Source organism: Danio rerio, chromosome 10, assembly GCF_049306965.1.
Source record: "Danio rerio strain Tuebingen ecotype United States chromosome 10, GRCz12tu, whole genome shotgun sequence".
NCBI classification, from domain to species: domain Eukaryota; kingdom Metazoa; phylum Chordata; class Actinopteri; order Cypriniformes; family Danionidae; genus Danio; species Danio rerio.
Genome location: NC_133185.1, coordinates 14858407 through 14883066, shown reverse-complemented (window position 1 = coordinate 14883066; position 24660 = coordinate 14858407). Strand labels below are relative to the sequence as shown.

At 39.4% G+C, this 24660-nt stretch overlaps 1 protein-coding gene across 3 annotated transcripts in view; it reads right to left on the bottom strand.

The window, feature by feature from the left end:
* Positions 1–24660, bottom strand: part of epha5 (EPH receptor A5) — a 214681-nt gene that overhangs the window by 48624 nt on the left and 141397 nt on the right. Inside the window, exons 7-10 of one of the 3 annotated variants that reach the window (XM_001338028.9) lie at positions 23776–23935; positions 18598–18700; positions 3055–3122; positions 1270–1395 (exon numbers count right to left, since the gene is read on the bottom strand). In XM_001338028.9, the coding sequence (XP_001338064.4) occupies positions 1270–1395; positions 3055–3122; positions 18598–18700; positions 23776–23935 (457 nt within the window). Of the gene's footprint in view, positions 1–1269; positions 1396–3054; positions 3123–18597; positions 19551–23452; positions 23936–24660 lie in introns of those variants that run through there. The other 2 variants (XM_021479281.2, XR_012386171.1) reach the window with 2 other exon arrangements.

Here is a 24660-nt window from a genome sequence, read left to right as displayed (position 1 = left end):
ACCTACAGGCGATTTTAGTTAATACATGGATAACTTAATTTTTGCTATAGTTGCATATTTTTCTTTTTCTTTTTTTATTTGAAACATTATTAATAAAAAAAATAATGAAAATAAAGCATTCAATGGAAAAAAAAAATATTTAAATTGCAAATATTGTGCCTAATGGGAAAAGCAGAAGTGGAAAAGCGAATGCAAAAGGATGTTAAGGAGTATGCCATGCTAAAAAAGTTTAGGAACCGCTGATATACAGTCTAGATAACTAGGTCATACCTTTGATATAAAAAATGAACCCAAAATAACGCAAAAATAGTGTAACATATTACAATACAGAGACAAAAATATTGTAACACTGTAAACAATTACTTTCAAATTATAGAAACTAATTATATATCATGTATTACATTTGCAAATGCAACTAAAGCACAGAATAGCAATAAGTAAATAGTAAGTAACTGCCAATCATTCCAAATAAATACACTACAGGTTTTGATGTTTTTTGTAAATGTTAAAAATGTAAATGTTCTTGTAAAAACAGCAATACTGATCACGACTTCTCACTTTTTGCATACAATACAAATCAGAGGATAGTAACTTCAAAATAGGGGTCAAAGGTAGATAAATGTCATTACCTAAACATATAATTGCCAATTTTCCAATGTCCTATTAATAACTAATTTGTCCGGGCAACAAAAAAATCTTTGAAATCATTTTTCTTATTTCAGCGAGTTAAGGTCTTTTGCCCTTTGTTGAGCAGAAATGCTCTCTAGTATCTGGCATGTCCTGCCCCCTTCAAGACACTTCACATTGGATGTGATTGAGCTCAACCACTCTCACTGGTCAAGAAGTGCTGAAACAAAACGCTATTGTTTTTTTTTAAAGGGGAGGGGCTACACTATGCCCCACCCTCTCAATGTTTGAATTAAAATCACGTCAAACAGCAAATAAAAATATTTGCTTTCTGAAATGTTGTGTGGTGAGTTAATGTTTGCTTTTTGAAATGTCATTGTGTTGTGAGCTTAATATTGTTTTCTGAAATGTTGTGGTGTTGTGCACTACTGGGCCACCTTACTCCAATGTTCATTTCACCTTAAAACTGCACTTAGCTGTATGTATTGCTAAATTTTTAGAGGAGCGATTTTCCAGTAAGTCCTAAATATGATATCTGATTGGTCTTAGCCAAACCAGACAGCATGTTTCCCACAAGTATTGTTAATAGAAATCTCTTCCTGTGGCCTGTTTTGTTTTTTTACTTGCGCATAACTCACTCACCAGCTCCAATAACCCGCTCAATGGTGATACAACAGACATCAATCTCCTTGGCAAACTCGTGTACAGCCTGGTTGGGATCTTCATAGGTGTGGGGATCGATATACGTGCGGACTGAAGGGAATTTAACTGTGATAAAGAGAAAGTGAGAGAGAGAATAAAAGACAGAAGGAGAGACAAAGAGGAAGAAGTGTTGATTGTTGGCTCTTCACAGCTCTCTGGTTTGGTGAAGAAACGTCAGGAACGAGTGAAGAGGTTGTATCTCTAGAGACCATGTTTGTTCTTCCCTGTTGTGTTAAGCACAACATATTGGTGGATTGCCTTGGGACTAATCAGAATATGGCAACATGCTTTTGTGTGTAGCTGTATTATTGGCTATGTGGTTTGTGTGGTTGTAGACTAATGGGCTGGTGAGGTTTTCAGGTTTCAGATGGATGTGCCAGTAATGGGAAAGTTACAAAAAGTATAAGGTATATTTGATTTCTCTACACACATATCTTTATGTGAGTACCTTTTACCCTTTATGTTAACCTTTACAAGGTTTACTTTTAAAGTTATAGGAAGGAATATCAAGGTCTCATAATGCAATCCAAAATTGTATTTATGGATAATTTACAGATATTTTTACAGTGTGGATATAATATATAAAATGTACAAATAGCTGAACAATTATGAATATATGTGGGTAAAATGGTTTGGTTTACGGGGTCAGAAATGTGTATAATAGTATTGGTATGACAACATTGAGGTGGTTCATGAGGACATAACTTATGTCCTTGTAATTCAAAACACATAAAAAACATACATTAAGTGTAATTGTATTGTTTACACATTTTTGTTTTTTACTTATATTTTTAGAATATATGTGTAATTGTATTTATTGTAATCTCTTTTTAAAATTCTACTTTTTGTATTAATATTATATGTAAGGCATCTAGGATCTGAGTGTAATGCAAATCCGATTCTCTGTATGTCATACATGTGATTGAGTTGACAATTAAGCTGACTTTGACATTGACATGGTGTCTCATGACATTCAAACTTTGCTACAGGTGTTGTGTAAGGGTAAAGTTTAGGAGCTTTTTTACAGTTTAAATAAATAATGCCTATGGAGAGTCCACCAATAAATGTGTGTGTGCAAGCTTATTTCTATTTTACACCTCACGGAGGACTTTTAGATAATGCATCATCAACATCCAGGGTGTTGTGAAACAAAGCTCATTGATGCTGAAGTGGCCTGACGTCGGGTTGGCCCTCTGAACTGGAGCTGATGATAGGATGAGGCTGATCCACTGAACTCTGGCTGAACTCAAACACACATCTGTCTCTCTGTCTGTGTGTTTATGTGTGTGTCTGTGTATTCATGTTATTATATTTTGGTGGGGACTTAATAATGAATGCACACAAACTCGTGGGGAATTGGGTCACTGTGGGGACCTAATTTAAGATTGTATGTGTCCGTCCGTCCGTCCGTTTCTTCCTTCCATCCATCAATCCATCAATCCATCAATCAATCAATCAATCAATCAATCAATCAATCAATCAATCTATCTATCTATCTATCTATCTATCTATCTATCTATCTATCTATCTATCTATCTATCTCTGTCTGTCCGCCCGTCCCTCCGTCCGTCTGTCCGTCCGTCTAGTCATCTTCATTTTTAAAGCACTTTTACAATGTAGATTGTGTCAAAGCAGCTTTACATATATAAATAGCTGTCTGTGTGTCTGTCTATCTCTATGTCTATCTGTCTTTCTGTCTTTTTTTTTTTTTTTTGTCTGACTTACTGTGCCCATTGTGGAAGTGCATCTTCTCCTCATCTGGATCTTGCTTGGCTTTGCTGTATCCACAACGTCTGTAAACAAACCAAAAGAATAAGACTTGCGTTATTCTTCAGATCCCTCGAAAAGCTGACATTTCCTCTCACTTTATGTGCAATTTTACTAATTCAATTGGCCTGACAGACAGAGGGAATTGTAAACAGAGTGTATGCGTGTCTGGTAATGGTTTTATCTGCTTTCAGCACAGGAATCCTCTGGAGAGCACTGTCCAAACACACACATTCTGCATGACAGCAGTGTTAACGCAGTCTTCAGTGTTTAATCTGCCAGCAAAGTGTGTTTGCGAGCAACTGAACATCCAACAGTGAACTGCAGAAACAAGACCAAATCCACTTCACATCTGACACTATAACGAAGCTACAAAACAAGGCTTTTTCATGGTACTAGTACTTATTTTTACACTAATATACACATATATATATATATATATATATATATATATATATATATATATATATATATATATATATATATATATATATATATATATATATATATATATACATTTATACATATATATATATATATATATATATATATATATATATATATATATACATTTATACATATATACAGTATATATATAGTACTAGAACATACACTCAATGGTCACTTTATTAGGTACACCTGTCCAACTGCTTTTTAAAGCAAATTTCTAATCAGCCAATCACATGGCAGCAACTCAATGCATTTAGGCATGTAGACATGGTCAAGACAATCTGCTGCAGTTCAAACCAAGCATCAGAATGGTGAACAAAGGTAATTTAAGTGATTTAATAACAGGTAATAATAGGAAATTTAAGTGAACAGGAGATTTGCATCATTGATGTGGAGCTGACAAATCTGCAGCAACTGCATGATGCTATCATGTCAATATGTAGGCCAGTGTACCAGTGTATTAATAAGTGTATTTCTTAGTTGCTTACATCTTATTTACTAGTGCTTATTCTTCAGTGACTACTGTTAATTCTGTAGATACTAGTGTGTTTTGTAAAGTTACAAGGACTTATTCATTAGATTCTAATTTTGATTGATTATATATTAAGTATACAGCATTAGATATAATTGGCTCAAATTTAATTATACTTTGTTATACTTCATTAAAAAACTAAGAACAAGTACCAATTTTCAGATTAATAGTCTGTTTTCAAATATTGTTAGTAAGCATTCATTACACATAAGTGCTTATTAATTAGCGACTGCAGTTACTAATTAGATAAATGAATATGCATACAATGGTCATCTTTTTGTAATATTACTTGTAACAAATCTTATCTTACGTCAGATTTTTAAACAGCTTTTTAAATACTTTTTATGGTATGGAATTTACTAGTAAATAAACTCTCATACATTCATTTATTTTCTTTTTGGCTACGTCCCTTTGTAAAACTGGGGTTGCCACAGCGGAATAAACCACTAACTTATCTAGCACATGTTTTATGCAGCTGATGCCCTTCCAAGCGCAACCCATCACTGGGAAACATCCATACACACTCATTCACACACATACATTACAAATAATTCAGCCTACCTAATTCACCTGTACCACATGTCTTTGGACTGTGGGGGAAACCGGAGTACCCAGAGGAAACCCAAGCGAACACGGGGAGAACATGCAAACTACACAAAGAAATGCCAACTGACCCAGCCGAGGCTCAAACCAGTGACCTTCTTGCTGTGAAGCAAACATGCTACCCACTGCGCCACTGCACCGCCCAGTAAATAAACTCTGTTCATGTAAAAAAAATAAATAAATAAAATAATATTTCAAACAACTACTAGTAGCAAATATGTGCTAATATTGTGCTAATATATATATAAATACAAACTAGTGTCTAGTTAATACTACTAGGTAATAAATTAGTATTATGTTTAATAGTTACGAGTACCTAATGCTTCAATTTACGTCTGCTGAATTTGACTGAATTGATGGCCTTTTATTCATTGTAACATAACAACAACAATAACAACAATAATAATAATACAACTAACTAACCTAATGTAACACAAAAGGGTGTTTTGACAGATGACTCTTCAGGTTGATTGGCATCTGACTTGAATCACTGCATGGCAATTGTTTTTGCATGTCAACTCTAAGCAATTGGGACATATAAAACATCAATCCATAGATCAATCGATCAGTCAGTCAGTCATTCAATCAGTCAATCAATCAACAACTAACCAACCAACAACCATCCAATGATCCAATCATCCAACCAACCATTCATCCATTCATCTATCCACCTAATGACCAACCAACCAACCAACCAACCAACCAACGATCCAATAACCTAACCAACCAACCAACCAACCAACCAACCACCGTCCAACAATCCAATAATTTAACCAACCAACCAACCAACCAACCAACCAACAACCCACCCATCCATTAATCCATCCATCCATCCATCCATCCATCCATCCATCCATCAATCCAACCAACCAATAAACCATCCATCCGAAAAAAAACATCCAATCACCAATAAACCAATCAACAAAGCAACTAACCAACCAACCATCCAGCCAGCCAACCATCCAACCACCAATTAACCAACCAATCACAGTAAAACATGGATATGTTTCTTTTGCATTAACATTGTATATGCATTTGAGTTTCACCTGACTCGCTAAGTTTTGTGGCAGTGAGTTAACTTTTATGGGTTTGAGCTTCTGTCCTAATTTGACTTGTTTAATGAACACATTGTGTTTTTAATTATTTGATAATAATAATTTGTATGAAAAAGAATAACAGTTTCTAACCTCCAGTGTTTATTTCAGTTAAACTTGCAACAAATTTTACATACAGCTATGTTTTTGCTAAACTAGCAGCGCGTTTTTCAATGAGCCTGTGTTGAATATTCTTAGCCAGTGTCCTCGACTCACCCCAGAATCTTCACCCCATCACCTTCAAATCCCTGCAGCTCTCTGACAGCCATACTAACAGGCCTGTTCAGTAGGAGCTTGTTCTCCGACAGCTCGCTGTAATAGCCTTCTGATGGTGTCCTTGTAGCTCATTCATGAATAAGTCTTGACCTAGTAAGGCCAAGAAGGCTATTAACAACCCTGATTGCTTCCTGGTTCAAAACCATCTGTGACATGAAAGGTGACAGAAGTGTCAAGGCTGCGGCCCACATGATCCACTGATACACCCTTTAAGAGTAATTGCTTGAAACCGTCGCACCCTTGAGAACATCCTAACCCTTGCTTAAACAATCCCGGCTGCCTTTCAAGTGGCCATCTTGAGGCTCAAACAAAATCATGCTCACTGATGTTTCTTTAAGGTCTTTGCCTCGTGCCAGTCATCAATCTCAACAAGGTCTTGACAGCAGTGAATTAAAGGCTGCGGTTCAGTTCAAGTGTGAAGGTTGAGGAGAGACTTAAGGCGCTGATATGCTCAGTCAAGTTCTTGTCCTGTTTAACTAATTATATTACAACTTAACACTTATAGTGTTAGTAAGCATCTTGATGTTGCACTAGATTAATATGTAAATATATGCTGTGCTGTTCCCCCATTCAAAACCATTCATTTTCCTTCGACTCTATATTTTCGAAGTCGCCACAGCTGAATGAACCGCCTATTCCAGCAAATGAAGAGTTCATATAAAAAATAAAAAAAATCTTTAAAAGCGATCTGCAATTTATTTTTAAAATGAGCAATTTTTGCAAATGAGGCAAAAAATAGGTGCCTTACATTGCCTTTAAAGTGAAATAACTAAACAAAAATATTGGAGGCTGAGAAAAATGCAAATTTTAGAAGAAAATTTCAGATGGCACTTAAAGGTTTTTGTATCTGAACTCTTCATATGTTTTACGCAGCGGATGCCCTTCCAGCCACAACCCAATTCTGGGAAACACTGATACATACATTCACACCCTTATACACTACATATTTACAATTTAGTTTATCTAATTCACTTATACCGCATGCCTCTGGACTGTGATGGAAATTGGAGCACCCAGAGGAAACCCATGCAAACACAGGGAGAATATGCAAACTCCACACAGAAAGGCCAGTCAGGACTCAAACCAGTGACCTACTTGCTATGGAATGGTTGTCAAATCAGTTAAAATAAATGACCAATCTATCAAATAATACCTGTCATGAGTATAACCGCAAAATGGCATAGAATAGTGCCTAAGTATGCAATTTTGGATGCAGCTTTGGATTAGACTTTAGCATCTCACTCAAAAAAAAAAATAAAAAAAAAATATATATATATATATTAATTTCCAATTTATTGAAGCTTACTCTTTTGAGAGAAACATTGTTATGTTCTGGACAAGGGCTGTTCTGGAGGATCACCAATACTGCATGTTTTGGATGACTTATTTGCCTGTCACACCCATTGCAGGTCTTTTAGTCTCTGCTAATGAGTCTGAATCAGGTGTGTTTGGTTAAGGAGACATGTAACACGTGCAGAGCTGGTGGTCCTCTAGGAACGTGGTTGAGAAACACTTCTAGACCAATATGGCTAGGTTCTATTCTTAGTACACAATAAGGCTGTGTGATTAATCGAAATAGAATCACAATTGCAATCTGAAACATTGCACTTAACTAATTGCAAGATTAGCAAGAGGTTGCAAAATGAAATATATTTGTATTATATAATTTCCCATGTGTGACAGTCTTACTAGCCAATTGAGTGAGCATACTTTCGCTCTGCCCAATCAGGTAGTTTGTAAGGGCTGTCTTAATGACACTCAATCTAGTAACAAGCCACAACAAAGTTTAATTTCCGACTTGTTTGCAGCTATGACACTGTATGAAAAAACATCACAAAGGCACCAGGAGATAACTAATGCCATAACACACTACTGTTTGCTTTAGAAAATGATGAGTGTTTAATTTCTGAATATTTAGAATCAAATTTTGAAAAAAAGTTGGAGTAAGTTCATATCTTTTCAGTTCAGTTTTCAAAAACAGGAGCACCCGGCGGAAACCCACGCGAACACAGGGAAAACATGCAAACTCCACACAGAAATGCCAACTGACCCAACCGAGGCTTAAGCCAGCAACCTTTTGCTGTGAGGTGAACGTGCTACCCACTGTGTGACCACGTCGCCCTCTATTATTTATTTGTTTTTTATTTTATTTTAATATATGCAATTGCAATATGCATTTGTAATATGCATTTGGGCGATGCAGTGGTGCAGTAGGTAGTGCTGCCGCCTCACAGCAAGAAGGTTGCTAGTTCGAGCCTCGGCTGGATCAGGTGGCATTTCTGTGTGGAGTTTGCATGTTCTTCTTGCGTTTGCGTGGGTTTCCTCTGGGTGCTCCAGTTTCCCCCACAGTCCAAATACATGTGGTACAGGTCGCTAAATTGGGTAGGCTAAATTGTCCGTAGTGTATATGTATGAATCAGTGTGTATGAATGTTTCCCAAAGATGGGTTGCAGCTGGAAGGGCATCCGCGGCATAAAACCTGTGCTGGATAAATTGGTGGTTCATTCCATTGTGGCGACCCTGGATTAATAAAGGGACTAAGCCGAAAAGAAAATGAATGAATAAATATGCTTTTGGAGAAAAAAAACAAAAACAAAAAAAAACACGTGTTTGCTCATAAGTTTAAATGGTGACAATAATGATATTGTTTTAGCTTGCCCATGGCAAAGAGCATAGAATCACCAAGAGGCGACACTCTAGTGCGATTTGGGAAACTACTAGATCAGGGCTATTCAATTAGTTTGTTGTGGGGGCCGGTTCATGAAAAGCATCCCAAACGAAGGGTCGGAGAGATATAACTTGCTATATGAGTGATGAAAAAACAGCATATAAGGCCCCATATGCTGTATATTTTTGCTCCTTAAGACAGCCACATTGGCTTTTTCTACATTAAAATGTTAATATATTGTATTTTGAAACTACATAGTATCAGTGCATTGTACAATAGACTTTTTTTGCATTTCTGAAGTAAGCTTCTTCTACATTCAGACACATTCATATGTTATGTTTTGAACTGCATAACAATTAGGGATGCAACAATTATAGATTTTGGTCGTAATATTATATAGTCTGAAGAATAATCATGCTTTCACGGTTATCACATCTAATGTAAATTCAAGCTTTATATTAGGTAAGTAGCTATTTAGATTAACGGTTGTCATCTGCATTCATGGATACATAATCATTTTATAATATTTCGTCTAACATATCTTTTGTTTACATCGCACTGAAAGTCATGCACAACTCTCACAGTGAGATGTTTTCGCTCCGCTTGTGCCCGCATATTGTCATATATTCTTACATTAGAAATAAGAAACTTGCAAGCGGAAAAGACGTGATATGGGAACGCTCGCTGCTATAGTTAATCCTGTGTGCGTGCGTATTAGCCTCGGTGTACTTCAAACTTAAAACTGGCGCAAAGGCAACTTGGCATTTTGCAGCGGTTTCGTTTCGTTCTGCGCAACAGAAATGCGGCTAAGAGAGGACTTTACGATTAATAAACTGTAACTAATTAAAGCGCAGTTAATAGTGAAATATATCAGTGCATTGTACAAATAGCCTTTTCTACAAACATGTTTTCGGCTGCCCGCACCACTCGCTTATGACTCACGCACTGTGCTGCCTTTAACTGCAGCTCGTGCAACAGACGCACGTAACTTTATAACTATAGTGGCCGTTTGTTGACTGAACTAAATTTATTTTTGATGTCTTTGTCACACTGTTTGGAGGACTGGAACAAAGTGCCTCGGGGGCCGGATTTGGCCCGCGGGCCGCCAATTGAATAGCCCTGCACTAGATGGTGCGGTGGCCATTTTGGAATGGAAATTCAAATAGAACAGCAGCATATCAAAAGTCTGTAAAATAAACTATTAAAAGTTCTGATGATTGTCAAAGTAAGTGTTGTATTGTCGTCTTTCGGGTTGTATCTCAGCTTTAATGCACTTTCTAAATAAATAAATAAAAAAACAAAGCAGCTGCTTTTCATAGCGACAGCAATAAGATCCAATGGACAGCCGACCGCTTTCACTCCAAAATGGGCTGCTGCTGGGTGCTGCTGTTGCAATGGAACATTCTATTGAGTGTTGCCTTTTGGTCATTCTAAGCTCTTTGCCCGTGGTTAGGACTTTCTATGTTTACAGAAAACAATACAACTGCAAGATGGAAGTTACATGTTGAAGAAATGAAGTCTCCAAAAATGCATTTAACCTTTTATCTGTTAGAGCACCTGGGATAAGCTGCACTGAATGCTTATCGGTTTGTCTGAAGCCCTTGATATAAAGCATGTTTTACATCTACATAAATTTGGGTTAAGTTGTGCAAGATGGAGTTAGAACAGAAAAGCTAATAGGTGCTAATGCTAACGCTAACACAACAAATAAAGAATGGAGACATTTTGCTGTAACAGAATTGATTACAAAAACTATGATTTACTGAACAGAAAAATATATAATTATATCCCCATGATCACAATTTAATTTCAACACAATGTTACTGTACATCTAATCTGAATGAACACACCATTTCATAAGGATAAACAAAAGATGAACACATTTTTATCGTCACCAGCCGCACTTCCAGTGTAACTCCAGCAAATTGCACGCTGTTTATTATAGATCTGAATTCGCCTTAGTTTGTTTCCTCTAGCACAATAGCATGCATTACTGTCTCATTTTAAAATGTTGTGCCTGAATTGCAAAGTAGGACAGTGTGTATGAAACAGGATATTGTTGTTGGCTCCTTGTCATGCTCTGCCATTGTGTTTTGCGATCGTGAAAATAAATCTCCCATTGCTGTTTACATTAAATAGCAGGCAGGCACATATTCTTCCCACTGTAGAACCATTGCCAATGATCAGAGATGTAGATATGCCTGTAATTTCCTATGTGGGGCATTAACTAGCTCAGTGCATGATGGCTAAAACTGACAGCTAAATGTATATGTTCAAATGTGTTAAAGGGATAGTTCATACCTAATACAAATATCCCCATCAGTTATTCACACTCATGTGGTTCTAATTTGTTTCTTGATTTTTTTTTTTCTTTTAAACAAAAAGGAAGATATTCTGAAGAATGTTTTGGAAAAAACAATGGCATCCATAATGAGAAAAAATGGCTGACTTTCCTTTTCCATTATTCTATGTACATTTGTCTTTTTGTGTTAAACAAAAAATAAATAATTAAATAAAAACTCAAAGAGGTTTAAAACAAGCAAAGGTAAATGATGACAGGATGCTAATTTTTTTGGTGAACGATGCCTTTATTGTGGCTTTAAATGAGATTATGAGACTGTAAACACTATTATACAGCATTTTTTAACAGAGATTATGTCATTGCCATGCTATTTTTACCATATTTTTACATATTTTTAAATACTTTTTATTTGATTAGTTTTAGACAAATACCACAGTTCTTAAAATCACAAAATATATCAATACACTTATAGTATTTATTGAATTAATACAAAATAAATTTGTGATTATTTCTACACATTATAATTATTTTTATGATCAGTTAATTATGTAATTAATGAAGACAAATTTTATTATTGATATTTTTGCATTTGTAAAACCTTATTCGTTGCATTTAATATGCTTTTGCCCATACATCTGTAATGTACTACTGCAGTGGTTCTCAATTTTTTTTCATCAAGTACCACCTCAGAAAAAATTAGTCTCTCCAAGTACCACCAAAATGAGCAGTATTGAAATACAGTAGCGTAGTAGGCCCAGTAAAGCAGCTACAACTCTGCAAAGTTTAAAAAAAAAACATGGCAAATTACCTCAGAAATATAGGCTATATGTCATATATGGCATACTACATACATAATTTTTGATAAATTTTGAAATATATGTAGCATGTACATGACATATTTCATTCCTCCGCGTACCACTAGAAGGAAGCCTGCGTACCACTAGTGGTACACGTACCACAGTTTGAGAACCACTGTACTACTGTATTCACATAAGTGCTGGATGTATCTTGTGCATGTATACGGATGCTATCCATTGTTTATAGTTGTCGCTTATTTTTATTGTCAATAAGTTGCTGCAGCTTTACATTTTATCATTTAAATATTTAACGTGACTTAAAAAGAAAAATGCATGTCCAGACTGTTTTGTTCTGCTTTCATAGTAAAATTTAAAATAGAAGACATCACCTTTTTGAAAAAGTAAATTATATTATATAACTGCATATTATATGGTTGACAGCTGTACTGTCCACCCTACTCACACCTTAACTTAATGACAGATTGTAATGTCATAACGTGTAACTTTTGTAAAGCTGCTATAAAGCAATAATTATTCACTTTAAAACCCAAAAAGTTAAGGTAACTCAAACTATTTCAGAAAACTTTGCAACAAACTATTTAAGATCAAAAAGTAATCCTAATGAGTACTGTGAACTTAATACATTTGATTAAATGAAGGAATTTGAGCACATTAAAGCTCAATAAATTAAGAGAACTCAAATTAACTGAGTACTGTAAAACCCATTAAGTTAGGGTAACTCAAACTGTTTAAGGAAACCGATTGCTACAAACCATTTCAGTTAATAAAACTAATCTTTAACTGTGAACTTACTCCATTTAAGTTGAATAATGAGGTATTTAATTAACTTATTACCTTCAAACTCTTTTCAAATGAGTAGAATTAACTTTGAATAAATATTGAGTTAACTACACTCATTACATTGGATAAAGTTGTCTGTTGGGTTTTAAAGTGTTGTGAAAACGCTATACAAATAAACTTGAATCAAATTACAGTTAATAAAAGTCACCATTACATAGGTATGCACAACGTTAGGGTTAATGTTAGTTTAATTACTCAAATATACTGTAACTCTTCCTTGAGTACATTTTTGGTGCAGCAATTGGTACTTTAACTCCACTACTTTCCTTCAACCTGCAGTCACTACTTTATTTTTCTTGTCTATTGGGACGTTACTAGTATGACGTCTATCAGACATTGGATTTTGGTTACCCTAACTGATGAATAAATATCAGTATTTGACATCAATATGATGTTGGTTTAAGATTTTGGCTCGACGTTGGATTTTGGTTACTTTCCAACACAACCTAAAGTCAACTAAATATCAATGTCATTTGATGTCGTAATTGGACATCAAAATAACGCTATCCTTAGATGCTGGCTAGACATTGAATTGTGGTTACCTGATATCACAACCTAAATCGAACCTAATATTAATGTCTTATGATGTTGTGCGCCTGCTGGACAATAATGTTACGTTTACACACATCCACAAATTACATGTAAATGCATCAGCTTTTAACAGTGTAATACCCACTACTTACTACTCTTGAGTACTTTAGAAAGGGCTCATACTTTGAGTAATATTTACAACAGATACTTTTACTCTACTTACACTAAATTTTTAGGCAAGTAATGTACTTTTACTTCAGTATGATTTTTCAGTACTCTTTCCACCACTAAGCGTTAATGCACATTTGATGGGATAATTTCACAGCAAATACGCATATTTTCATTGGTTTATGAGTACCCATGATTAATTATTAATTATGTGATTAAAAGATAATTCATGTTTTTAATATTATTAATTGAAAATGAAGGTAAAATCAAAATTCAAAAAGCCTATTAATGGAAAAAGAAAAAAAATATTTGAAAGTACAGTTAGCAAAATCTAAAAGATGGACCGTTCTAGAGCATTTTTTAGCAATATTTTTTTCCTTCAGTTACACTGACACCAACAATACACATAGGCAAAAAAATAAACAAAAAGTAATCCTGAGGTTTCTGAAATGTTCATTATGAAACTTTACTTTATGTATATCCATGATTATTTTCTATTTTAATGTGATTAGTTGGTACTCACTATTAATTATAATGTGAGTTCCCCTTCGGTCGGGGAACTTCAGCGCTATTAAGTGGATTTGATCTTTGTGAAAATCCACGAAATGGGAGGATTCGGATCAGAAGCCGCTTGTCTGGAGAGTATTGAACGGGCCAATGAATGAAATGAATTGGCAGCGTAAGCTTGCGCAGGTGTGCTGCATTGCCAATTATCCCAGCATATAAGCTCACCTGGAGCGAGCAAACGCCATCCTTTTCGCTTCAGATCCTTTCTGAGTGAGTTGATGAGGGTTCCTCTTGCTATTCAGCACTTCAGAGTGAACGAGTGTCTCCCGTTCCAGAGTGGGAAAGAGCAGTCGGATGCGATGGGCAATGTCATCTATCAGCGCGGCCGTAAGCCCGCTCCGCCCGCCGAGCCATCCACCTTCGCTGCTCCTCGCCGAGGGCCGCGCGCCGTACACCTCGAAAGCAGGCAGCCCCCCCTGCCCAGGGCGCCGTTTAGTACGGTAAACGGACCGCGAAGCGTCCCTGAGACAGGCCATCCGGAGAAGAGGAAACTTGCTCTTTCCCTGCTGGAGGGCAGGGCCCCAATTACAACGGTACTTTTCAGTGCCACCAAAACATCAATGAAAGAGCACTTTTCCCCTTCCCAGGATGTGACAGCACGAACTCTGCCAGTCCGGGACGCGCTGCCTTCCGACTTGCAGATTCTACGTGCTTCGCCAGTGGCTCACGAGCGCTGGGGGGACGGTCTCCCTTCCCTCAGCCCTCCAGCCCCCTCTCCGGAGTTAGGGTGCGGAGCCAGAGCGAATCGCTCTCCTCCAGCTGTTCTGTGGGACCCTCGTGCTTCCCGGATCAGCACACCCACTCCGCGCTGCCCCACCGCTGGTACGTCAGCGATTGTAGCGATGACTCCAATAGCGAGGGCTCTGTCTGCCTGGTTAGCGTGGGCCAGCCCCTTGCGGTGCCTTCCTGGCGAAGGGTGCAATCGAGCCAGTTCCTCCAGCCGAGATGGAGAGTGGGTTTTACAGCCCATACTTCATCGTACCCAAAAAGAGCGGTGGGTCACGACCAATCCTAGATCTGCTCGTTTTGAACCGCTGTCTGCACAAGCTGCCGTTCAGAATGCTCACGCAGAGGCGCATTCTCCAATGCGTTCGTCCTCAGGATTGGTTTGCAGCCATAGACCTGAAGGACGCGTATTTCCATGTCTCCATTCTTCACGCCACCGCCAATTTCTGCGGTTTGTGTTCGAGTGTCAAGCGTGGCAGTACAAGGTCCTCCCTTTCGGGCTCTTTCTGTCTCCGCGGGTCTTAACCAAACTCGCGGAGGGTGCCTTAGCGCCCCTTCGGCTCGCGGGCATCCGCATATTCAATTATCTCGACGACTGGCTGATTTTAGCCCACTCACGGGAGCAATTGATTATGCACAGGGACAAGGTGCTTGGGCATCTCCGCCTACTGGGGCTTCAGGTCAACCGAGAAAAGAGCAAACTCGTCCCCGTGCAGAGGATCTCTTTTCTCTGGATGGAGCTGGACTCGATCACCATGGTAGCGCACCTCTCCAAGGAACGCGCTCGCCTGTTGCTGAACTGTCTGAGGGAGCTCGACAGCAAACTAGTGGTCCCACTGAAGTTCTTTCAGAGGCTCCTGGGGCATATGGCATTCGCAGCCGCCGTCACCCTGCTCGGATTGCTCCATATCAGACCACTGCAGCACTGGCTTCACGATCGGGTCCCAAGACGCGCACGGCACGCGGGCACACACCGGGTCTCTGTTACTGCGCTGTGTCGCCGCACCCTCAGCCCTTGGAATGATCCCTCGTTCCTACAGGCCGCTGTGCCTATAGGACAGGCGTCCAGCCATGTTGTTGTTTCAATGAGTGCTTCCAACACGGGTTGGGGGGCCGTGTGTTGCGGGCATGCAGCTGCGGGCCTGTGGAAGGGTGCCCAGTTGCATTGGCATATCAATCGCCTAGAGCTGTTGGCAGTGTTCCTCGCTCTCCACCGCTTTTTACCGGTGCTGGAGCGGCAACACGTGCTGGTTAGGACGGACAGTAAGGCGGCGGAGGCGTAAATCAACCGCATGGGGGGTATGCGCTCTTGCCGCATGTCTCAGCTCACCCGCCGTCTGCTCCTCTCGAGTCACCCGCGGCTGAAATCGCTACGCGCCATTCACGTTCCAGGCACACTCAATCGTGCAGCCAATGCGCTCTCACGACAGCTGTTACGCTGTGGAGAATGGAGACTCCACCCCGAGTCTGTTCAGCTGATATGGGCGCGATTCGGGGAGGCCCAGATTGATCTGTTTGCTTCCCCCAAGAACGCTCATTGCCAGTTGTTTTTTTCCTTAACCGAGGGCTCTCTCGGCACGGATGCACTGGCCCACAGCTGGCCTCGGGGCATACGCAAGTATGCGTTTCCCCCAGTGAACCTGCTCGCGCAGTTACTGTGCAAGGTCAGGGAGGACGAGGAACAGGTTCTGCTAGTTGCGCACCTTTGGCCCAACCGGACCTGGATATCAGAGCTCTCACTCCTCGCGACGGCCCTCCCCTGGTGGATCCCTTTGAGAGAGGACCTACTCTCTCAGGGACAGGGCACCATCTGGCACCCTCGCCCCGATATTTGGAACCTCCACGTCTGGTCCTTAGACGCGAGGAAGACTTAGGTAACCTACCGACTGCGGTGGTTAATACCATCACTCAGGCTAGAGCCCCCTCAATGAGGCGCGCCTACGCCCTGAAGTGGAGTCTATTCACTGAATGGTGCGTCTCTCGCAGAGAAGACCCCCAAAACTGCCAGATTAGTGTTGTGCTCTCTTTCCTTCAAGAGAAGCTGGACAGCAGGATGTCGCCCTCCACTCTTGAGGTTTACGTGGCTGCCATCTCCGCTTATCATAACGTGGTAGCTGGCAGCACCGTGGGAAAGCATAACCTCATCATCCGGTTCCTTAGGGGTGCTAGGCGAATTAATCCATCTCGCCCCCCTCTCATGCCCTATTGGGATCTCGCCCTCGTTCTCACGAGTTTGCGAGCAGATCCCGTTGAGCCACTCGAATCAGTATCCCGCTCGTGTTATTTGCCCAAGGTTCCTACCCCCCCCTTTAAAGATCAGGTAGTGAACCTGCAAGTGCTGCCCCCGGAGGAGGCAGACCCAGCCCTTTCTTTACTTTGTCCAGTTTGCGCCCTGCGCATTTTTGTGGACCGTACTCAGAATTTTAGATCATCTGAGCAGCTCTTTGTCTGTTATGGCGGTCGGCAGCAGGGAAGTGCCGTATCAAAACAAAGATTATCCCACTGGATTGTGGATGCCATTTCACTCGCTTATTCGAGTCGAGGTCAGCCGTGTCCCCCGGGAGTGTGTGCACACTCCACTCGGAGCGTTGCATCCTCTTGGGCGCGTGCACGCGGCGCCTCTCTAACAGACATCTGTAGAGCTGCGGGCTGGGCGACACCCAACACATTTGCAAGGTTTTACAATCTGCGAGTGGAGCCGGTTTCCTCAAGGGTATTAGGTAACCCTTTGGTGATTGAGGAAACAACTCGGTAGGGTGTTGAGACACGCTTGCTGTGCCATTCTCCTTAACACGGAGATACGTGCGCCTTTTTATCTGTCAGTGAAGTTCCCCGTCAGGTGAGCCCTGCAGATTCCCCCGTGGCCCCCAGCACTGACTCAGCGGAGGAGTCACTTGCTGGCTCACTACATTGTAGGTCTGCCTGCTGGTCAGCCCGCTTTTGGGTATAGGTGCCTGCTATGCGTGATCCCCACTAGGCGATCCCATATGCTTATTCTGCCACGGTTAAGTCCCCCCCCTGGGCGGACCCGTGTCTTCCCTCTCCGCTAACCACTCTTTTGGTATGCGTACTCCCCCTTTTTAGGGCTAGTCCATATGTAAATTCTGCCATCTATCCCCCTTTGGGTAACGGATGGCCTCCGCAGCGTCCTCCCTATCGGGATTGCACGCTTCCCAACGTACTGTCGTATTTTCCTAGAATTATCTAGATGCTCACGACTTCCCAAAAAATAAATCTAATTCCGTAAGACTCCTGTTGAAGTAGGATAAATTAGGGCCAGGGACACATTGGAGGACCGCGCCTCCCATGATGTGGGTGCGTCACGCTTGCTTAACTATCCCCTCATCGGGGGCATTGGTAAGGTGCAGTCATTATGGAGCTTTCCATAGTTCTCCCATTTTGTGGATTTTCACAAAGATCAAATCCACTTAATACCACTGAAGTTTCCCAAACGAATGGGAACGTTCGAGGTTACAGAAGTAACCCTTCGTTCCCTGAGGAGGGGAACGGAAGTGCTATACTACGTCGCCATAATGACTGTCCCTTAGCTGTTTGAAAGTCTTTTCAGCTTAAAAGGATGGCGTTTGCTCGCTCCAGGTGTGCTTATATGCTGGGATAATTGGCAATGCAGCACACCTGCGCAAGCTTACGCTGCCAATTCATTTCATTTATTGGCCCGTTCAATACTCTCCAGACAAGCGGCTTCTCATCCGAATACTTCCATTTCGTGGATTTTCACAAAGATCAAATCCACTTAATAGCACTTCCGTCCCCCTCCTCGGGGAACGAAGGGTTACTTCTGTAACCTCGAACGTTAGTTGGTACTCACTGTCAATTATTTTAATTTACTGAGAACTTACTGAGTACTATTTACTGAGCAGTTGTTGTGCCACACATATTTTTATTATAAATTGCTTGAGACTTACCTGCCACTCATGAGGAAACCCGTGACCAAGGCAATGAGGATGATGCCCACAGTCACGGCGACAGCAATGATGGGCACCTGACCCTGCTCACTTGAGGCTGCTACTGCAACACACACACCACAACAAAAAGGGGTGGGATTAGAGCCTGTTAAAAATTTACCTAATTGCATGATACAAACTTGTAATTCTGGGAGGAAATTCAAAGATGTGAGATAAAAAGCTCAACATGGTGAGCAAAATGCCTAAACAGGGACAGACCTATAAGCATGCAATTGTGAGAAGCACAGTTGCAATATCGAGGAAATAATATGTGAAAGAATATTGACAAAGACAGAACTACAAAAAGTTTAAACTTCTTAATTCTTCTGTTCTCATAATTCTGACTGAGAAAAGGGTTTTAAAATAGACAGATAATTTTGGTGGTAACTTGCCCAAACAAACCCTAACAACCCTACCACAATTAGGATATTAATTTAAAAGAACCATCTGACCATTTTCTTCATTTATTCTTGTCAAACTGTGACAACTTTACATTAAATATTTATTTACCGATTGAGTGATTGATTAATATGTTATATAAATCGTCATATTCCTAATTATTAATAGCCATAGTATATTTACTACTCCTGGATATGTTTTACACAGTGAATGCTCTTCCAAATTCCAAATTCACCTATAGTGCATGTCTTTGGGCTGTGGGGGAAACCAGAGCATCCAGAGGAAATCCATGCAAACACGAGAAGAACATGCACCACACAGAAATGCCAACTGGCCCAGCCAGGACTTAAACCAACGACTTTCTTGCTGTGAGGCAGGAGTACTAACCACTGAGCCACCGTGCCACCCTGGGAATTTTATTGGTTGATTAATTGATCGACGGATTGACTGACTGGTTAGTTGGTTGGATGGATGGTTGGTTGATTGGTTGATTGATTGATTGATTGATTGACTGACTGTCTGTCTGACTGACTGACTGGTTGGTTGACTGACTGGTTGATTGATTGACTGATTGATTAATTGACTGACTTACTGATTGATTGATTGATTGATTGATTGATTGACTGACTGGTTAGTTGGGTGGTTGGTTAGATAATTGATTGATTGATTGATTGATTGATTGATTGATTGATTGATTGATTGATTTATTGATTGATTGATTGATTGATTGATTGATTGATTGATTTATTGATTGATTGATTGATTGATGTGCTACATTTTAGGACTTTTTACTGCATTTAGCAATCGTTGGTAGATGTAATGCAAACATTATTTTTTATTGACTGGTTCATTGATTGATTGAGTAGTTGGTTGGTTGCTTGGTTGGTCAGTTGGTTGATTAATTGATTGACTGACTAGTGGGTTGGTTGGTTGGTTGGTAGTAATAATAATAATAATAATAATAACAATAATAATAATAATAATAATACCTTTTATTTATAGGCGTCTTTTAAAGCACTCAAGGACACCTTACAGTATGTCACAGGCACATTATAAAAACAAGAGAGAAGAGTAAAAAAACATAGTATTAATCCAGAAAATCATTAAAATCAATCCTGAACAGAAAGGTTTTAAGCTGGGATTTAAAATTGTCCACATGACAAATATCTAACGGCAGGGAAGTCCATAACTGTGGTGCTATGCAGCTAAAAGCCCTGCCACTAAATGTTTTCATCTTAAAATTTGGAACTGACAACAGTTCAGCCGAAGAAGACTTCAGTGAGCGCCGAGGAGTGTACCAGTGAAAATATCAGAGAGATAATCGGTTGCCAGGTAGTGAAGAGCTTTGCAAGTTAATAAAATAATTTTATATTGTGCATTATAAAGAACAGGAAGCCAATGCAAGTGAAAGAGAATTGGAGTTAAGTGTTCTGAAGCTCGCGAGCGGGTGACTACCCTAACTGCTGAGTTCTGGATTAATTGTAATCTGTGAAGATGGTTAAGAGGCATACCAGATAGGAGGGGATTTCAAAAATCTATCCTTGATGTAACCAGAGCATGTACAAGGAATATGATTATAAATGATTATCATAAGAGGATAAAACAGATGTAAGCAATCCTTGATGAATTTGATCAATCTTGGCACAGAGAAAGTTGGAGTAAAGAACAAACTTAGTTGGGGCAAGTGAAAGAGAGTCATGTGACCTCAAGAGTTTACCAACTGTACAGAACAGGGTCCTAGAGTTCGAGAGTCCAGTGTTAATAAGACTCGAGTAGTAAGCTGATTTTGCTCTTTGTACTGCAGTCTTGTAAGCGGCAAGATGGTCAAAATACATCTGCTTATGGATTTCAAGACCAGATTTTCCAGAGTCATTCCAGGCGATGCCCTACAGCTTTTTGATGTCGCAGTTCAGGAGTAAATCAGGGAGAGGGGTTGGTATAAGATATGGTGAGAGTTCTCATAGGGGCCACAGTATCCAATATTTGAGACAGGCTATTATTATAAAAGTGCATCAAGTCAGAAGTAGAAGTGGAGATACAATGATTGTAAGAATGGTTTATCATTTCGTCAAGGATATTATAATCAATGTTCTTTATATTGCGAAAAGAGAAAGAATGTGAGGGTTTTACTCTTCCCAGAGAGAGACAGAGACATTAAAAAGTACAGACTTATGATGTGGCAACACCAGAACAACATACAAGGTCAAGAATATGCCCCTTGGAATGTGTAAGAAAATTAACATATTGGATAAGGTCAGCACTGTCCAGGATACATTTAAAATCATTATACAGGGCGTTGGTGGTGTTATCAAAGATCAATGGCCCAGGAGTTCAGATCAATGACTGTAAAAAATATGGATGACGCGACAGCCCCTTTTCCCATTAAACACCTTGAGGGCAAAACGCCTGCTTGACGGGCACAAACTGTCTCAAAAGACTGCTGAAATTAGTGCCTGGACATGCGCAGAAGGACTGTCTGATGGAGCCAGAGGAGCAGCGAAAATGAGCGGAATCGAGCTTCCAACCAAACACTTTATGTAAAATCAACCACGCCCCTCGCACTTCTCACTTGACTGCCGGTATGTGCACTACTACAAAGGCTCGCTGATGTAAATAGAAGCACTTACATTTAAAAACGCTGAATAATGTACGTTTAAAAACGGTGTGATGTAAGCTGTTATGCTTTAATAAAAGCAATACATGCAGGACTGCAGAAATAAACAATCTTTTATACACTCTAGCCTGAGTTAGACTAATATGAGCACAAATAATATATTCTCTTATAACAGGGTTGTTGGTATTTATTATCTTCATAGGGGGTAGAAATAACACTTGTAAAATGTGAACAATAACATATAAACAACACGTACATTTTTAGAAAGGTTTTTATTTTTAATTAGCAACCAACAGAACCCAAAATATAGCCTACACACCATAACAATTTACCAGGCGGGAACAATCGTGCGTTTAGAAGATAAATACAGCAAGATTACTAAATATCAACAGGATATTTACACATATCAACCCTACAATTTGTCAATTTGGGCAAAAAAAACTTTTGCACTGCACTATTAATACAATGTCCATCTGCTGCAACATCGCTAGTATATTGTTTATTGATTTTCGCTTAAATTGTTTATTTATTTAATTTTATTGCCTCCCCTTTCATTTGGTTTATTCGATAACTTCATTATATCTGGTAATGAGGAATTTACATTCATTTTAATGTTTAGTTAAGGTTTTCAAATAAAACGCCAACAGTAAATGATGTAAAAAAAAAAAATCTAACATTTACAGCTCGATTAGGCTATATAAGATTCGGTTTCAAGAACCTTATAATGTTTTATAACAGCAAATTCAGTAGATTACTTAATAACATGACAAAACTTAAAATGCAGAGACGTCCTGTAAAGCAAGTTCAAATAACCTTACAGGAGATCAACGTGAAGATTATTTTAGACACATAAAAATAATTACTGCTAACGACCACCTGTATTTTCCCCGTACTTTAAATAGTTTATTTTATTGTGCAGTTTTATTGTCATTTTTATATTGAAATTCCTAATTCTAGTGCACTACAAAATTTATTCCATTTTATTTTTATTTAATACTTGTGCAATCAATACAGGTTTATTGTTATTTATTTTGTCCTTTATTTAAATATTTGCGATGTATGCTGTTTGCATTTTTATTCAAAGGTTAAACTCAGTACACTTTGCGTTTAGCCTGCGTTTGCTGTTATATCAACACAAATGGTTGTAATAAGTTAACAAAGGTGAGGGTTTTATATAATGAAGATTCAATCACGCCTTCTCCGGGCCGCAGCACACATAACCTACTCGCGGCGTCGCGGGCCGATTCCGGCTCGCATGCGGCAGCGTCGGCTCGCTCGGCTGCCGCATCTGCCTCGACACAGTAACACAGAAATCGAATAATAACACTTCAGTCTCCTGCCCAAGCTCAGACAGTCTGCTTTGAGAAACTGTCAATCACAGCTGTCAATCACAAAGACACGCCCAGCAATAAATTACTGCTAAAAACAAACTGTTTACAAAAAGGAAGATCTGCACCTATTTCAGCACAATAATCAGTGCCTTAAACGACCACAACCATCTTTCGGGACATTTTATTGCAAGTGTATTTAATTGTTTTATTTGTGCTCAAGTCTCATTCATTAACACGGAGGAGGCAGGCTTTATGACTTGTACTGCAGCCAGCCCCCAGGGGGCGATCTGACAGCCAAGACCTTCACTCAAACGCAAGCTTGCGGCACACTTGGTTCAGAAAAAATAAAAAATTCCAATAAAATATTTGGGTAAAAGTTGAAAGATGGTTGGTTGATTGATAACATTATTGGTAGATGGAATGCAAACATGATTTATTTACTGATTGCTTGACTTATTGATTGCTTGATTGCTTGATTGATTGATTGATTAGTTGGTTGATAGCATTATTAGTAGATGGAATGCAAACATTATTTATTGATTGATTGATTGATTGATTGATTAATTGTTTGATTAATGTGTTACATTTTGGGACTTTTTATTGCATTTTTAAAAATATATAATTCTTGTTTGATTAAATGGAATAATTTGTATCTTACATTCACTCAGTATGCAGACAGAACAAAATTTTTACAACATTTTAAGTTTCTCAACAGATATATGGTGTCAGTGCATATGTTATTTTATAATGCTTTTGATCTTCAACTCAGGTTAAACATTAACATGGGATACTTACAGTAAGGACTGGTTTCAAACTCAAATCGGCGACTAAAGCCTCCGTACCCGGCGGAGGTGCGTGCTCTGATTTGAAAGATGTATGCAGAGGAAGGTTTAAGGCCATCCACTAAAACCTCCGTCTCCTTTGACTTGATGATTGTGTAGCTTGTTTCCTGATCCTATAGAGCAATCAGAAAACACAAAAACAGTCAGAGAAAGAATGGGAAAAGGATTATGGCCCTCCATCCCAAGAGAAAACCGCAAAGTGTGTGAGTCGAGGCCAGCAGAGAAGGATCGGTTTCATGGTCTTCACAGGCTTTGTTTTAAAGACCCGGTGTTAAGTGCTCTGTCCATTAGCTTTCATATGACCGGGTGTGGGGAGTCATGGCTGTTTCTCTTTTTGTAAATGCTTGGTATCAGGGTTTCACAGAACACTCCTAAACACTGAGGTCATGAAGAGCTGAGGCTCATTTTCAGTGAGATTCTGATTTTAAATGGCTCAACAAAGCAACCGGCAAATGCTGCAAGGTGAGGAGCAATCAGAGATGGCGATCGCTGAGGAGATTCAGTTTCAGCCTTTGTGAGGGTTGTCGCCAGTGGGGTGGTCTGATGAGACGCCCACTGAAATACATGCTGCAGGTAACAATACTTCAGTAGAGGAATAACTGACATCATTTATTCAAAATCGTACAGTTGGGCAGATGTTTGACTTTTTTCGTGGTATACAGTACATTGATAAAGGAACACTTTACTTTGTATTGAAAATAGGCTCACTTTACAATTACTTTAGGCTGTGTTCACACCAGATAGGAAGGAAGCATCAAGAGTAAATGATTTACATGTTAAGTTAATGCAAAGACGCAAATAGACAGCCTGCACATAACTGGTATTACTTCCGGTTTTC